This window comes from Chiroxiphia lanceolata, chromosome 26 (assembly GCF_009829145.1).
Source record: "Chiroxiphia lanceolata isolate bChiLan1 chromosome 26, bChiLan1.pri, whole genome shotgun sequence".
Taxonomy (NCBI): Eukaryota; Metazoa; Chordata; class Aves; order Passeriformes; family Pipridae; genus Chiroxiphia; species Chiroxiphia lanceolata.
In genome coordinates this window covers 301,986-320,364 of record NC_045662.1, presented here as the reverse complement: position 1 = coordinate 320,364, position 18,379 = coordinate 301,986, and the positions used below count along the sequence as shown (strand labels likewise).

The 18,379-nt window shown below is 45.5% G+C and overlaps 1 protein-coding gene across 1 annotated transcript; it reads left to right on the top strand.

Moving 5' to 3' along the window:
• Positions 1–5,634: 5,634 nt before the first annotated feature.
• LOC116798523 (olfactory receptor 6X1-like) lies at positions 5,635–6,226 on the top strand. Its single transcript, XM_032711019.1, is given in 3 exon segments — positions 5,635–5,746; positions 5,749–5,859; positions 5,862–6,226. Coding segments are annotated over 3 exon segments (588 nt in total).
• The last annotated feature ends 12,153 nt before the right edge of the window (positions 6,227–18,379 follow it).

The following is an 18,379-nucleotide window of genomic DNA, read 5'->3' as shown; positions in this document are numbered from 1 at the left end:
TTTCCCACTTCATTCCCTGTTTACTCAGCTTCTTCCTTGCAACATGGATCACAGAGTCCCAAAGCCATAGTTAAAAGCTCAGAGGAACTCAGTACCGTAGTGTCAGTTCTTCTACTGGCAGAAGAAAGGATATCTGACGTGATATGATATCAGCTGTGTGTTTTCCTCAGTTTTTGTCATGGCACAGGATTTTCAAATCATCCTACCTGACAGGTTGAGGTGTCTGGAGAAGATCTTTTCCTCCTGTGCTGCACTCGGAGATGCTATTTTGCTGTGATCTCAGTAAGAAAAGCACTCAGACTCTGTAAACAGTAAACAGTTTATTATATGGTGGGGGTTTCACTGATGATTTCCTTGCTACTCTCATTCCATGACATTTGAGCTGACCTTGAGAAGCCCATGCTAGAGCAGGTGGATGGAGGAAGGAGGCTGTGACCCCATGGGAGGCCCAAGATGGAGCAGGGTCCTGCTGGAGACCTGCAGCCTGTGGAGAGGGAAGCCCACGCTGGAGCAGGTTTTCCCAGGTAGGACTTGCGGCCCCTGTGGGGGACCCACGCCCGTACAGCTCATCCATGAGGGACTGACCCCATGGAGGAGTGACCCATGGGACAGCAGTTTGGGAAGAACTGCTGCCCAAGGTGTGGACTCATGCCAGAGAGGTCCATCAAGGACGGTCTCCAGTGGGAGGGACCCCACGGGAGCAGGGGAAGGACTCCAACTCCTCTCCCTGAGCAGCGGCAGAAACAACAACTGACCATAAACCCCATTCCCCATCCCCCTGCACTGCTGGGGGGAGAGGAGGGAGACCATGGAAGGAAGGAGAGATGGGAGGAAGGTGTTTTTCGGATTTATTTCTCACTCTTTGGCTCTTATCCTGTTAGTAATAAATTTAAGTAATATCCCCACTTTGAGTCTGTTCTGCCCGTGAAGGTAATCAGTAAGTGACCTCTCCCAGCACTTATCTCAACTCATGAATCCTTAGCTGTTTTTTTTTCTCTCCTCTGTCCAGTTGCAGGGGGACAGTGAGAGAGTGGCTTTAGTGGGTACCTGGCATCTGAACAGGATCAACCCACTACATCCTTCTAATTTCCTGCAAGTGTCTATATTTCCAGTTTCTCCAGACAGCTTGTTATTTATTGTCCCTGTTAAGCTAGTTCTGCCTTTCCTGAAGAATCAACCTTTGTCCTGCATTTGTTCTATCATTGATGTTATTGTAGGATCCATCCTACAACATGATAATTAGCTGGATACACTCACAGAGCAGTTCAGCAATCAATGTTACCTTCTGTCTCACCAGCAAAAAGCCAAGTTTATTTGCACTGGACCATCTTTCACTTACTGTGAATCTGAAATTTAAATCTTCTCTTGCACATTAAGTTGCCTTTCTCCTGCTGATAGCAAAAGGAATTCTGTCCTTTACACCTGGGAAAAACTTACTGGGAGTAACTTCAGGCATAGCAGTTGGGCTGTTGAAGCCTGAGCAAATGCCCATTCCTTTTTTATTCCATAGAGAGTAATAGGTACCTCCATCGGGCAACTCATCTGTCTAGTGGAAAGGAGTGTTCCTAGGATGAGATCTCTCCAAGAACCTTGTCCTTTTTCGTGCACTATGCATGGAGCCCCTAAAGGGAATGTGAATACAGCTTCATGTGTGCAGAACACTGCTTTCTCTCTAATAATATTGTCTTTCACAAATATTCCCTTGCTCGTAGGTGCCCTTTCTGACAAGAGGAGAAAAGAAAGACTGAAAACACTGCCTTGAAAAAGGGAATGGGAAAACCAGATGTCACTGAGAGAGTTTCTCCTGCTGGGATTCAGGAACACACCTGATTCCAGGTCCTTCTCCTCCTCCTCTCTCTCACTGTCTGTGCTCAGGAACATCTTCATCATTGTGCTGGTCATGACACAGCAGCATCCCACAGCCCAGTGTATTTCTTTTCGGTGAAAATGTGCAACTTGGAGATCTACTAAACTTCCATCTAATGTACCCAGGCTGTTGACTGGGGATGGGACCATCTCTGCTCAGGACTGTATGGCTCTGCTCTATTTCTTTGAACTTCTTGCAGTGTTACCTGCTGGCCACCATGTCCTACAGTCAGTACCTAGCCATATATCACCCCATGCTGTGTACAAGTGGGATGAACTGGAAGGTGTGTTTCCAGCTGGTGGCTGGTTCTTGGCTTGCAGAAATGACTAGTTCCACAATCATCACATACCTCTCAAGCCAATTGAAGATTTGTTGCTCCAGCCCAACTGACTACTTCTGTGATTTGGTCTCTTTATAGAGCTCTCCTCCAGTGACACCAGGTGCTGTAATGATCATCCCAGACATAGTCTTTACAGTTTTGTTCACCCTGGCGTCCTCCGTCTGCATTACAGATGCCATTCGGAGCATCCCATTGAGCACTGGGAGGCAGAAGGGTATCTCCACTGTATGTGAGAAGTCAAAGCCTTTTCATACACCATTGTGGTCAGCATTTTGTAAGGAACATTTTTGTGGCCTTCAAATAGACAGAGATATTGTCTATTTGCTGCCTGGGACATCTTCACTGAGAAAACTGAACAAAATCTCCTTTTTCTACACCATCCTCACAGCCCTGATCAACCCACTGTAAGCCTGAGGAACAGAATGGTCAAGCAAGCCCGGAAAAGCTATCAGGGAAGCTCTTGCCTGCACTGAGAGTGCACACTATCTGTCACCATGGCTACAGAACTCCTATTTCTCCTCCAGACTGTAGGGTTGATGTGGAGGGAATATATGATGTACCGGTATGTCTCTGAAGGTGTCTGGCTTTAAATCCCTAGGTGTTTGGGATAGTAAAAAAAAAAGGATGCCAAGCATGTGGTCTAAGGGTGGCAATAGCATGGAAAAACCTGATTAATAGTTTGTGAAACCCTTTGAAGTTTGGGAAGGAGAAACTTTCAGAGACCAAAACCCTTTGGTGTTTTGTTTTTGCAGGCGGAAATATTTGAAACTTCAAACGGAAGCTGATGTAGCTGACATAAAGCAAAACCAAAATGAGGAAAGCTTCTGCATGAAAGCTCTTAAGTCAGTTTGAACCAGCATCATCCTGTTGTAAAAAAATCCCTGGTTCTATGCTGAATCAAAATGAGCTGTTGCTGTTTGTTGTGAACAAGGTTAGCTTGCTATGGGCACTGAGGAGAAAACAAGGCTACACACACACAGACTTCAATTTTGGGACTTGTCTACTCATCATTTTCGGTGTTCCCCTTTTATTCTCTCCTAAACAGCACCTGGTGTTTTCATTTTAGTCAACTGGAATTCCCAGGATCGTCCCAAATCAGTGCCTAGATCCCACACATTCACACTCACATCATGTGATGGCTGTGTTCAGCCACGAGAGAAAAGCACACATTATCATGCAGACTGTTTGAAGTTGTTTTCCACTCTGAGACATAACATCCTCTCTGTCAAAGCACTTAGCCAAAGTCAATCCTCCCTTTTGATTCCAATTAACAAAATGCAGGTGCAGAGTGACTCAGCTTGTTCCCACAGTTTGCTTAATAAGCACCCAAAGTCTTTATCAAACTATTAATGCTCCCCTCCTTTGCATATGTGTCTATGTAGATATCTGTCTTTATTTCTGCATATTTGTGCAGTTATGTGCACAAAATATACTCCTGGCCTATCCTGTCTGTCCTCAACTGTGCTGTCTATTCATAATCACGCAGCAACCTACACTTCTCCACGGTGAAAATAGCTTTGGCTTTCACTTTCTCTTGGCACTTAAGGAATATAATGTTTTAACTCTCAGTGGAAGCTTTCAACTTAAGTGTCAAACAAATCTCAGAACATCCAGAGGCCATCACCCACGCCCTCCCATTCAGAGCAAGTGGATGTGCTCCTTCCTTGTCCAAGGAGTTCCTTCAGGAGAGCTGACGTGGGAGCTAAGTGGGACAGAGCCTTTCATTTGTGAAATAGCAACCTAAAGTTTGTTGAGTTAGTTCAGGAACAAGCTGCTGCTACAATATGACAATATACCGTGATAGGAGTTCTCAGAACAGACAGGTTTGGGTGTCCTGTTCCCACAAGTATTTTGCACTCACTGTATCATCTTACCAGCAGTTATCACCAAAGGCATCTTACTCAGAGGAACCTATGTAATCTTGCTCACAATTTTTAATCATCATTGCTACCCAAAATGAAAAAAACCCCACAGGGAAACAGAATATAGGTCCTTATATTTTTTTAATCTGTAGGGCTGCCATACCTTGCAACAGCTGAATTATCAGATCTATCTGAGAATTTGGGGCTCTTTTCATGACTCTTCACATGATTTATTTTCTGTTATGAGTTAAGATAATCTGATTTTCCATGCTGATTTATAAATTACTCTAGTCTTTTAAGTTCTTCAAAGCTTTTATGCTTTTTAAGTGATCCATTTCTTCCCCAAAGATTTCATTTGGATGAACTAACTGCTCCTTCCCAGCTAATAGTCTTTGTCCAATTATGGGCTTTATTAAATGCCTGTGAATGTGCAATGGAGCCACCTGAATATCTTCCCTCAGTCTGGAGCCACTCACTTTGTTTGACAATACTATGTGGAGAGGTTTAATTATATGCTGAGCATAGACATTACTGACAGATATTTATCTCCCTTCCTTCCTCAGAATGTATTTTTTATTTGGGATGATGATTTTAACACTGATAGCTTGTTTACAATTGTGAATGTTTTCTTTCTATTTTTGACTTTTCATTATTCAGAAAAGCACTGGTGGCTACAGAGGGTAAATCAGGTCCTAAAGAGATCAAGACCTGCGAGTATTAGAACAAGAGAAAGAAAACATTTCAGAATTATCTGTTGATCAAGAAACGTAGACTGTTTTCATGTATGTGTAATTAGATTGCATAATAGAAACAGGTATGAATAGAGACATGATGTGTCCACAACAATATATTAGTAAGTTGTTCCTGTCCTCAATCAGAAGGTATGTAGCAAGGGAAGATCATGCTTTGTACTCCCAAGACAATTTAATGCTTATTTTAATGTGTGAATGAAATAAAAGAGAAATTAAACAGTTAAATTATTATGGAGATCTCAAACCTTCTGATTTCTTGAAAAGAAATGTTAAAATCAATTTTAAAAACTCTCCTACTTTTATCTTATTTGTATATGTATCTATATGCACATACACATGTATATCTATATATTTTCTCTTTCCTTCTCATACAAAAAAAACCCCAAACGAGCAAAACCAAATCAACTTTGATCACTCCTTTGTTTGATATGTTTATTCTTACAGAAATACACAAAGGAGAAGCAGAGGATGGAAAACCAGACTTCTGTGACTGAATTTATTCTTCTTGGTTTCCCCAGCCTTCAAAGGGTTCATGTTTTGCTCTTTGTGGGAGTCTTGCTAATCTACCCTTTGAATGTCACTGGGAATGTCATCATCACTACTATAGTGGTAAATGACAATACCCTCCACAAACCTATGTATTTCTTCCTTGGAAATCTCTCATTTTTGGAAATCATCTATGTCTTAACCACTATACCCAAGTTATTGGCCAGCCTTCTGAAGGTCAAGAAGTCTATCGGCATACCTGAGTGCGAAGCCCAAGCCCTTTTCTACTTTTTTCTTAGTGGTGCTCAGCTTTTCTTCCTCACAGCCATGTCCTTTGATCGATATACAGCCATAGGTAACCCTCTCCACTACACCACTGTCATGAGTGGAAAACCGTGTGTTCAGCTCTCATTCGGCTCTTGGATGGGTGGCTTTCTATCTTTGTACAATCTGTTCTGATGTTTAGACTGCCATTCTGCGGCCCCCACACCATCAGTCACTTCTACTGTGACGTTAGGCCACTGCTGGAGCTGGCGTTCACTGAAACCAACATACTGAATGTCTTGTTTGCTCTGCTGCTGCTTTGGTTTGGTTTAGCACTTCCTTTTTGACCATTGCCTCCTACTTTGGCATCATCTTTACCATATTAAGGATCCCATCTGCTTCTGGGAGACAGAAAGCTTTCTCCACCTGCATTGCACACCTGACTGTGGTCATCATTCTTTATGGGACAGTTGTGTCCCTTTATGTCAGCCCAGGAGGTCAGGCCTCACTAAATATAAACAAAGTGGTCTCCATTCTGAACACTGTTGTAACACCACTGCTGAATCCTTTCATTTATACCTTGAGGAACAAAGAGGTAAAGACTACCTTGAAAAAATCTGTGATGAGAAATAAAATATTTCAGGTCAAAGAATAACGGCTAAAATGTGACTTTTCTGCAGGATCCTGTAGCAAATGGATTCTAGAAGCCTCTTTGGGAAGTAGATATCAATGATTTTTATAAAGAAGGAAGATGATTTAGATTATGATTAGGCAGCACACCTGACTATGGACAGTGTTTGACCTACGTACTCAGGCCTGTTCATCCATTTGTTTATTCTCAGATTATGCTCCAAGTATTTTCCAAAGACTCATTATATTTATTATCCATCAAAGCAAAAATTAAAAAGAAAAGGGTTCTCTTACATTTAATGTATTTATTTCTTACTATGAAAGAGAAGTCTTATGATTACAGAATTTAATTCTTCTAAAATTAAGAGTGTGCTGGTTTAAAAGTTAACCAGCAGGGGAAATGAACTCAATTCAAAAGAGAGACTACAAGTCAGAATAACAATTTAATAAAATAATACAATAAGCACGGCCACACAGACAAGCAATTGGTCTCAACCCACAAAACCCAAATGTATAACCTAGCACCCCAGGGTACAAACAAAGCGGTGTTCCCTGGGCCCCCCCCAAGTCCAAAGTAAAGGGAGAGGGGGAAAACCTGCTGGTGGGAGAGCTGCTGCAGTCCAGCCAAAAGTGGTGATTGCAGCCCAGCCGAGGGTGGTGGTCTCAGTCCGGTTGAGAGCGGTGAGCTGCAGTCCTCCTCTGGATCCCACGAGTGGTGGAAAGGTTCTGAAACTCCAGGTTTGTATATTCTCCAGCTCAGGCAGGAATGCTTAGTCCCTCCCTCAGAACGGGGAAATGCTCAGTCCTTCCCTCAGAGTAGGGAATTCCATAAAAGGGCATGAGGACAGGAACATCCCCCCACCTCACAGGCCTCTACTGACAACAGTTTCTGGGAAACGGCATGGAAGGCTATAGAATACACAGTTTGGGGCTACACTCATGCAGTGATGAATCGGTCCCAGTTGTTCTAACTAGGACATTATCCACCCCTTATTCTATGCCATCCATGTCATGCCCAAATTAACCCCCTTAAAAACTATGTCTCCTTAAAACTATATACACTTATATATATATATATATATACAATGAAACATTACAGACCATTCTCACTCAAAATTAGGTCCCCTTGTGGTACACAACGTGTCTCCCCATCTTTTTGCATTACCCACCAGGTGAAACCAGGTCCTTGAGCAAAAACAACCCCTCGGATGGGTTTGCCTTTGCTTGAGGTGGGACTATCCAAACAGTCTTCCCTAACATTCCTCTCATATGCACCACGGGGACTTTATCTCCATCTACAGTATGCAAAGCTTCTGATTGGGCAGGGCCAGCTCAATTGATGGAGCCTTGGGTGTTGACCAACCAGGTGGCCTTTGCGAAATGCAGCTCCCAGTGTTTGAGAGTCTCCCCACACAGTGCCTTCAGGGTGGTTTTCAGCAGTCCATTGCACCGCTCAACTTTCCAGCCACTGGTGCATGGTAGGGGATATGATACACCCACTGAATGCCGTGCTCTTTGGCCCAGGTGTCTTGAAATGGGTGCCATTATCAGACTCAATTCTCTCCAGGGTACCATGTTGCCACAAGACTTTTTTTCAAGACCCAGGATGGTATTCCGGGCAGTGGCATGAGGCATGGGTATGTCTCCAGCCATCCAGTACTTCCTTCTACCATGGTCAGTACGTAGTGCTTGTTTTGGCGGGTTTTGGGGAGTGTGATGTAGTCAACTTGCCAGGCTTCCCCATACCCGTACTTCGACCACCGTCCACCATACCATAGAGGTTTCATCCGCTTGGCCTGCTTGATGGCAGCACATGTCTCACAGTCATGGATGACCTGTGAGACAACGTCCTTGGTTAAGTCCACCCCTCGGTCACGAGCCCATCTGTATGTTGCATCTCCTCCTGGTGACTGGAGGCGTCATGGGCCCATCGAGCCAGAAATAATTCTCCTTTGTGCTGCCAATCCAGATCTACCTGAGAGACTTTAATCCTGGCAGCTTGGTCCGCCTGCTCATTGTTACGATGCTCCTCATTAGCCCATTTCTTGCATACATGAGCATCTACATGACCGACCTTCACACTCAGTTTCTCTATCTGGCCAGGGATGTCCTGCCACATCTCTGCCGCCCAGATGGGTTTCCCTTGGCGCTGCCAGTTGGCCTTTTTCCATCGCTCCAGCCATCCCCACAGAGCATTGGCCACCATCCATGAGTCAGTGTAGAGATAGAGTCTTGGCCATTTCTCTCGTTCAGCTATATCCAAAGCCAACTGAAAGGCTTTAAGCTCTGCAAACTGACTTGACCCACCTTGTCCTTCAGTCGCTTCTGCAACTCGCCGTGTGGGACTCCATACGGCTGCCTTCCATTTTCGGTTTGTCCCTACCATGCGACAGGATCCATCCGTGAAGAGCGCATATCGCCTTTCATCTGTTGGTAGCTTGTCATGTGGTGGGGCCTCCTCAGCCCGTGGCACTTACTCCTCTTCTTCTTCAGAGGATAGTCCTAAACTCTCACCTTCGGGCCAATTGGTGATAATTTCCAGAATCCCAGGGCGTTTAGGATTCCCTATCCGGGTTCGCTGTGTGATCAGAGCAATCCACTTACTCCATGTGGCATCGGTGGCGTGATGTGTAGAAGGAACTCTTGCCTTGAACATCCAGCCCAGCACTGGTAGTCGGGGTGCCAGGAGGAGCTGCGCTTCGGTGCCGATCACTTCTGAGGCAGCTCGAACTCCTTCATAAGCAACCAGGATCTCTTTCTCAGTTGGTGTATAGCTGGCTTCAGATCCTTTGTATCCCCGACTCCAGAATCCCAGCGGTCGTCCTCGGGTCTCCCCAGGCACCTTCTGCCAGAGGCTCCAGGAGGGGCCATTCTTCCCAGCTGCAGTGTAGAGCACGTTCTTCACATCCTGTCCTGTCCTGTCCTTACTGGCCCAAGGGCTACCGCATGGGCAATCTCCTGTGTAATCTGTTCAAAGGCTTGTTGTTGTTCAAGGCCCCACTGGAAATCATTTTTCTTCCATGTCACAAGGTAGAGAGGGCTTACAATCTGACTGTACTCGGGGATACGCATCCTCCAAAAGCCCACAGTGCCTAGGAAAGCCTGTGTTTCCTTCTTGCTGGTTGGTGGGGACATGGCTGCTATTTTCTTAATCACCTCCATTTGAATTAGGCGGTGTCCATCTTGCCACTTCACTCCTAGGAACTGAATTTCCTGAGCAGGTCCCTTGACCTTACTCCACGTAATGGCAAAACCAGCTCTTAGGAGAATCTGGATTATCTTCTCTCCTTTCTCGAAGACTTCGCCCGCTGTGTTCCCCCATACAATGATGTCGTCAATGTACTGTAGATGTTCTGGAGCCTCGTCCTTTTCCAGTGCAGTCTGGATCAGTCCATGGCAAATGCTGGGACTGTGTTTCCACCCCTGAGGCAGTTGATTCCAGATGTACTGCGCACCTCTCCAAGTGAAAGCAAATTGTGGCCTGCACTCCACTGCCAAAGGAATGGAGAAGAAGGCATTGGCAATGTCAATGGTGGCATACCACTTGGCTGCCTTGGACTCCAGCTCATACTGGAGCTCCAGTATGTCCAGCACAGCAGCACTCAGGGGCGGTGTGACTTCATTGAGTCCACGGTAATCCACCGTCAGCCTCCACTCTCCGCTGGACTTACGCACTGGCCATATAGGGCTATTAAAGGGTGAGCGAGTCTTGCTGACCACCCCCTGGGTCTCCAGGTCACAGATCATCTTGTGTATAGGGGTCACAGAGTCTCGGTCGGTGCAGTATTGCCAACGGTGCACTGTTGCTGTGGCTATTGCTACCAATTGTTCTTCAACCTTCAGCAGTCCCACAGCAGAGGGGTCCTCTGAGAGACCAGGCAAGGTGTTCAACTGTCTAATTTCCTCTGTCTCCACAGTAGCTATGCCAAAAGCCCAACAAAGTCCTTTTGGGTCTTTGAAATACCCACTCCTCAGGTAATCTATGCCAAGGATGAACGGGGCCTCTGGGCCAGTCACAATGGGGTGTCTGTGCCATTCCTTCCCAGTCAGGCTCACTTCAGCTTCCAGTACAGTCAGCTGTTGGGATCCCCCTGTTACCCCAGAAATGGAGATGGATTCTGCCCCTACATATCTTGATGGCATCAAAGTACATTGTGCGCCGGTGTCCACTAAGGTCTTATATCTTTGTGGCTCTGGTGTGCCAGGCCACCGAATCCACACTGTCCAATAGACTCGATTGTCCCTCTCCTCTGCCTTGCTAGAGGCAGGGCACCCCTAGTCCTGGTCATGGTACTCATTGTGCTCTTCTTGTGAGTATGACCTGGAGGTCCCTTCAAGAGGATCAGATGTATCATCATTCCTGTACCATCTGGAGTCTTGCCCACGAGAGACTGGAGCAGCACTCACCCTTGAAGAGTTCCTTGTGGCACTTGTTCCTCTTTTCAGTTCATGTACCCGGGCTGCTAAGGAAGAGGTGGGTTTCCCATCCCATTTCCTCATATCTTCTCCCTGCTCACGGAGGTAAAACCACAGATTGCCACGTGGAGTGTACCTTCTCTCCTTAGTTGGGGGACGCTGGCTCCTAATAGCAGAGACTCTTGTTTGTCCTGGCGCGATATGGAAGATCCCTTCCTTAATTTCTTCTCTTAGCTTCTGGTGTCCCTCTTCAATCTTCTCTTCCAGGCTTCAGACATGTTCAGCCAGTTTGGTTTCCACAGATGAGACGTGGGCTCATAATGCGGCGGTGACAGTGTCTTCATAAATCCAGAGTTTACTAACCAACACGCCCACCTTCTCCTCTCCCTCCATTGCAGCGTTGCTAAGTAGCGGGAATACATTTCTGGCCTGAGTCGTGCAAACTTTAACCACATCTGGGATGTGCACTGTACACCATCTGGACTTTTAGGGAATCTTTCATCCTCTGAAAAGATTATCTCCAGTACAGCTAATTCTCTTAAGCACCGGATACCTTGTTCCATCGTGTTCCACTGTCTTTGCTGTACGTGGAGGTCCCCCTTACAAAGGTATCTCTCCCTCACACTGGACAACAGTCGCCGCCAGAGGCTTAGAGTTTCCTGCCTCCTTCCAATCCCCTGATCAATGACTACATCTCAAGACAGGGATCCCAGCTGCCTGGCTTCACTCCCATCTAGAATTGTATCGTTAGCTGCGGCATCCCAGATTCGGAGCAGCCAGGTCAGAATGAACTCGTTCGCCTGTCGTGTGAACTCTCTCGGGAGCTCACATAGCTCATCCAGGGATAGGGACCGAGTGATTATTTCTGTCTCCTCCGGTGGATGTGAAGGTCCTGCCTCTTTGTCATCATTTGCTATATGGACTGATTTAGTCTTTGATTTCCTTTTCTGGATGGGGGCGACTGCTATTGGTTTCAGTTGTTCTTCTGGCTCCTCGACGGTTTGTGTGGACACGGTGCCGGTTGATTCATTTCTTTCTCCCTCTGACTCAGCTGTGGTTTGGGTGGATGTGGTGCCTGTGTATTTGCTCCTTCTCTCCTCCTCCTGACAGTGCTGTACCATGTCAAGTAGTGTCTGGTAGGCAGTGGCCAGGGCCCAGTAGGTTGCTGTGAGCTGGCCATCTATGGAGCTGCCAGAGCATTTTCCCTTCACCAGTCTTATCACGCTAACAGGATCCTGCAGTTGTTCAGGGGTGAATTTCCAGATCATTGGAGGAGAAAACTTCTCCAAATACTGGCCAATGTCCTCCCACTTCCCGTTCCACTCAGCATTATCCACTCCCAGGGTAGGCGTCCAAACAACCTCCCTAGAAGGCCCTGTTCTGACCCTAAACATGGTGTAGACAGTACAGAGCAGACAAAGCAACACTAACAATAACATTATGCTGTCCTTAACATCAAAAGGGAACTCAATATTTTCAAAAACTGTTGTAGCAGGTGTGAAGGGGAAGAAGGAGGTGAGAGGCTGGAAACAACCATTCCCCCCTGTTCCCCCAAAGGGCTGGGTGCGATTTTTAATGAGGCCCCAGAGGTAGCAACCCAAACCAGGACAGGCAAACAGGACTGAATACACATTTACAATGAAACTCATTGCTTCTGATGTTATGATGACATAAATATAGTATACTAATAAAGCAATTTGGATCCCTCTCCCTGGTCTTAAAGAGGGCATCAAAACAGGCAAATAGTACCCCATCTGTGGAAATATGAACAGGCTCAGATACAACATCCACGTGAATGCATCAAACAACATGGTGATCGGGGAGTTTCTATATCCAAATAGACAAATGCTTAAAATGAAATTGTGATTCTGACTTCTCTCTCTCTGCCCCACATTGGGCACCAAAAATGTGCTGGTTTAAAAGTTAACCAGCAGGGGAAATGAACTCAACTCAAAGGAGAGACTACAAGTCAGAATAACAATTTAATAAAATAATACAATAAGCATGACTACACAGACAAGCAATTGGTCTCAACCCACAAAACCCAAATGTATAACCTAGCACCCCAGGGTACAAACAAAGCGGTGTTCCCTGGGCCCCCCCCAAGTCCAAAGTAAAGGGAGAGGGGGAAAACCTGCTGGTGGGAGAGCTGCTGCAGTCCGGCCAAAAGTGGTGATTGCAGCCCAGCCGAGGGTGGTGGTCTCAGTCCGGTTGAGAGCGGTGAGCTGCAGTCCTCCTCTGGATCCCACGAGTGGTGGAAGGGTTCTGAAACTCCAGGTTTATATATTCTCCAGCTCAGGCAGGAATGCTTAGTCCCTCCCTCAGAACGGGGAATTCCATAAAAGGATGCTCAGTCCTTCCCTCAGAGTAGGGAATTCCATAAAAGGGCATGAGGACAGGAACATCCCCCCACCTCACAGGCCTCTACTGACAACAGTTTCTGGGAAACGGCATGGAGGGCTATAGAATACACAGTTTGGGGCTACACCCATCCAGTGATGAATCGGTCCCAGCTGTTCTAACTAGGACAAAGAGGTTGAGGCGTTTGTGTTCATGTTTGTTGTGGCTCCACTGACCTTTAACATAGCAAAATCCCCATAGGTCAGCATAAGCAATCCTACTTCTTATTAATCTTCTGCATAATTCATGTGATTTATGTGATTGCTATACAGTGCCTCCCTAATTTCTGTTATATTTATCCTAAATGAGAATATTGATTGTCTCATTGTTTCAAATGATAGTATGTGTAATTTGAAATATTTTATTTCCTTTAATTAATCATTGTTTGAAAGTAAATAAAGATTCCAACAAAATGTTTCCTGCATGCTTATACTAATTTCAGCTAAAGAGTAGGTATCCTCATTTACATAGTCCCCTTAGTCTCTCTTCTCAGTCCACCTTTAATTGGAAAACTCAGTTGGTATTCATTGTTCTGATAAGTAAAGGTAGGGAGAAATTTGGCCTTTTGTTCGCAAGTAAATCATAATTCCTTGGAGGAGGAAAAAACCCCAAACCACTTTAAAATTATGTCTATAATTTTTATACCTCTCTAGGGATTTTTATATGCATTTCTATCCTTGGAAACCTCCCACTCAGTAGGTAACAACCATGAAGAGTCTTGGAAAGTGTCTAATCACCGAATATATTAGAGATTTAAATATTGCTGAAAATGCTGACCTTAGGCCTTATCTCTCTCAGTGACTCTCTGCTACAGCACAAGCAGTTTCAGAGGACATGCCAAAATATACAGATAGGTAGTGCAGAAGGGAGTAAGTGAGGGGTCATAGACCGAAGTATTTACAGTTTGCAACCTAGGAAAGAAAAGGGATGAAGGAATGGTTTTGATTGTATGGCTATTTTTATTTCAATAAGTAATCATTTAAAATAAAAGTTTTCTTTTAAAGTAATGGAAAAACAGATGGAAAGCTCTTGTAGGAACTAGGATTGAGACTCATGTGAATGGACATACCTCTTCGGAGACACCAGCATAAACCTACAAGATTTGGTTTTAGTGGCTCTATTTATCTCATTTACAATATTTCTCCAGAAAAACTATGAAGATAAGACAGAAAACCAGACCATTCTGAGGGGAACTTCAGGCTTTAAAGAATCCTGCAAAGTACTTCCGTTTTAGCCCTGGCATCATCTTCATCATCTGGATTAATGCATGATAAGAGGTGTTATAAGTAGCCACCGATGGCAAAAAGGCACAAAAAAAGAGTTAACAATGATTCAACTAGTATACCTTGTCCTGTTTGCTCTACCTGTTCTGCTACAAGAACATTTTAGGAGCACTGGTTAATCTCATGTTCTGTTCTGCTCACCGGACCAAAGGCCTTATTATAGAAAGAATAGCAGTAGTGTACACAGGGTAATAAATTAGGTAAACTGGACGTTTAAATGAGATATAGAAGGCCCAAATCCAGGATTCTGCAAGCTTCAAGAATTAAGGTCACCTAAGAAGAGGTCAAATCAAGGAAGACATCCGTGGCGACCACCAGAGGGATGAAGGCTTGAGGAGAAGACCTCCACAGTAGAAGACTGCGCATGTCTGGAAAGACTGTCCAGAGACCAGACTACTTATTAGTATGTATGTTAAATGATGTAACCATGTACCTAAAGTGTATAAAATGGCTTGCTTTTGCACTTTCAAGTTGAGCAAGTTTGTGCAGCATGAGCTGGCTTGCTCCCAATGTTGAATAAACAAATACCTTGCTGCTTATAGATGCAAAAGTCTCTGAGCAGTTAAACATTCTGAGGTTTTTCAGAATCACCACCATCTCCAGCAGCTCCACAGACTGGTGATTTCTCCCACCCTGTAGCTAAAGCCAAGCCTGGAGGTCTGGGGTTTTCATCCCAGGTCAATGGCCATGACTGCTATTTTCCTGTTTGCAGGCTCAAGCAGTGGTGTATGCCATGGACACAGATGTACAGACTCAAAAGGACACCAGTGAGAGTCCTGAACCTCTTGTAACATTAGTCCACATTACACATTCTTTCACAAATTGTAAGGCATTTCTGTTTTCTGGCATTTCTGTTTTCCAGCATTTCCGTTTTCCAGCATTTCCCTTCCAATACCCCTTCATTTCCATCAAATCATTACTTTACAGTCAAAATCATGACTGACAGCAGTGACCTGTTGCTTAGTGATGGTCCTGTGCATACTTTGATAATCAACTCTTTTTATCCTCCAAAGTCCAACGACCAGGACTGGTTTATTTTGTAAAGGGTGTATACTGTATACTGTATACTGACTCATTGGCATTGATGTCAATGAAAGAAAAACAATCAGGGGTTCAGGTGACTACCTGACTTCAGCAATATGATTTTTTTTACCTCCGTACAGATCTGTGCCTCAGCTGTGGAAAGACTGTACCAAGACTGCAGACAGATTTGAAAGACTCGAGCAAGTTAGAGAGGAAATGTCCCAGCCCCAGCCAGTATCGACCAGAATCTCTGCTACTGGGAGCAAGAGCAAGAGCCCCCTGCTCAAGAGAGGTTACCATGAGGTAACCTGTGGTTTTACCAACATGACCACAGAGAGGATACACTACCACCTCAGGAAAGTCTTCAAGGATAAATGCCGCTCCAATTTCCAATGGGCAAGTCCGCAAACAGAGTAGGAGGCCTAATGTTACTTCCAATCCTCTTGAAGGGACCTCCAGCTCATATTTTCTAGAAGTGAGTAGCAAGTACTATGACCAGAACAAGAGGGGCTCTGCCTCCAGCCAGGCAGAGGAAAGGGACAATTGGATCTATTGGACTGTGTGGGTCTGATGACACTTCTGATCCACAAGAGTATAAGGCTTTGGTTTGACACCAGTACACAATGCACCCCGATGCCATCAAGATAGGTAGGGGTAGAATCCGTCTCTGTTTCTAGGTTGACAGGGGATCCCAACAGCTGACCACGCGGGAAGCTGAAGTGAGCCTGACTGGGAATGAAACACCTCCTTGTGACCGGTCCAGAAGCCCCGTCTATCCTTGGCATAGATTACCTCGGGAGAGGGTATTTCAAGGACCCAAAAGGACATTACTGGGCTTTTGGGATAACTACTGGAGAAAAAGGAACTTGAATACCTTGTCTGGTCTCTGAGAGGACCCCTCTGCTGTGGGACTGCTGTGGGTTGAAAAGCAATGAGTACTGATTGCTACCACAACAGTGCAATGTCGGCAATACCACACTAACCGGCACATCATGATCCCCAGCTAGGACATGATTCGTGAACTGGACTGCCAGGGAGTGGTCATCAAGACTCGTTCCCCCTTTAATAGTCCTGTATGGCTAGCGCATAAGTCCAGTGGAGTGTGGAGACTGACAGTGGACTATCATGGCCTGAATGAAGTCACACCACCACTGATGCCGCTGTGCCAGACATGCCAGAACTTCAGTATGAGCTGGAGTCCAAGGCAACCAAGTGGTGCCACCACTGACATTGCTAATGAGTTCTTCTCCATTCCTTTGGTAGCAGAGTGTAGGTCACAGTTTGCTTTTACTTGCAGGGGTGTGGAGTACACTGGAACTGACTGCCCCAGGACTGGAAAGACAACCCCACCATTTGCCATAGTCTGATCCAGACTGCACTGGAAAAGGGTGAGGCTCCAAAACACTTATGGTACATTGATGACATCATTGTGTGGGGCAACACATCAGAGGCAGTTTTTCAGAAAGGAGAAAAAGTAATCCAGATCCTCCTGAAGGTTAGTTTTGCCATAAAACAAAGTAATATTAGGGGTCCTGCCCAGGAAATTCAGTTTTTGGGAGTAAAATTGCAAGATGGACATCATCAGAATCCAATGGATGTGGTCAACAAAACAACAGCTACATTGTCACCCACCAGCAAGAAGGAAACACAGGCTATCCTGAGCTCTGTGAGTTTCTGGAGGATGCATATTTCAGATTACAGTCATATTGTCAGCCATCTCTGTCATGTGACCTGGAAGAAGAATGACTATAAGTGGTGTCCTGAACAACAACAAATTTTTTAACAGGAGGTTGCTCATGCAGTAGCCCTTGGGTCAGTCAAGACAGTACAGGATGTAAAAAATATGTTCTACACTGCAGCCAGGGAGAATGGTCCTTCCTGGAGTCTCTGGCAAAATGTACTTGGGGAAACTTGAAGATGACCCCTGGGGTTCTGGAGTTGAGGATACAAAGGGTCCAAGGCCTGTTACACCTCAAATGAAAAAGAGATCCTGGCAGCTCATGAAGGGGTTTGAGCCACTTCAGAAGTGATTGGCACCAAAGCACAGCTCCTTCTGGCACCCTGACTGCTAGTGCTGGGCTGGATGTTCAAAGTCCCTTCCACACATCATGCCACCGATGCCATGTGGAACAAGTGGACTGCTCTGATTATGCAGCGAGCTTGTATAGGAAATCCCAATTGCCCAGAGATCTTGGGGATCATCACGAATTGGCCTGAAGGTGAATATTTTGGACTGTTCTCAGAAGAGGAGAAGATGACACATGCTGAGGAGGCCCCACTAGGTAATCAGCTATCAGAAAATGGAAGGCAACTCACTCTCTTCACTGGTGGTTCCTGTGCTATTGTAGGGGCACATCAAAAATGGAAAGCTGCCCTATGAAGTCCACATGACGAGTTGCAGAAGCTGTTGAGGGACAAGGTGGATCAAATCAGGTTGTAGAGCTGAAGGCTGTCCAGCTGGCTTTTGACACCACAGAATGAGAGACGTGACCAACGCTGTGCCTCTCAACTGACTCATGGATGGTGGCAAACGCTCTGTGGGGGTGACTGGACCAGTGGAAAAAGATCAATCAGTAGCACAAAGGTAAACTCGTCTGGACTAGAGAGTTGTGGCAAGACATTGTTGCCTGGGTAGAGGAGTTAGCTGTGACAGTCTGTCATGTAGTTACAAACTAACCTAAGAGTTGGGCTAATGGAGACCATCACAGCAATGGAGAGGTGGATCATGCTGCCAAGATTAAAGTGTCTCAGGTAGATCTGGACTGACAAAATAAGGGTGAATTATTTCTGGCTCAGCGGGCCCAAAACATCTCAGGTCATCAGGGAAGAGATGCAACATCCAGATGGGCTTATGATCAAGGGGTGGATTTAACCATGGATTTAGCCATCTCCCGGGTTATCCCTGACTGTGAAACGTGTGATCAAACAGCCAAGTGGGAAAAGCCCCTGTGGTGTGGGGATGATGGTCAAAATACAAGTCTGGGGAGGTCTGGCGGATTGATCCCATCGCACTCCCCAAACCTGCCAAGACAAGGGCTATGTGCTGACAATGGTGG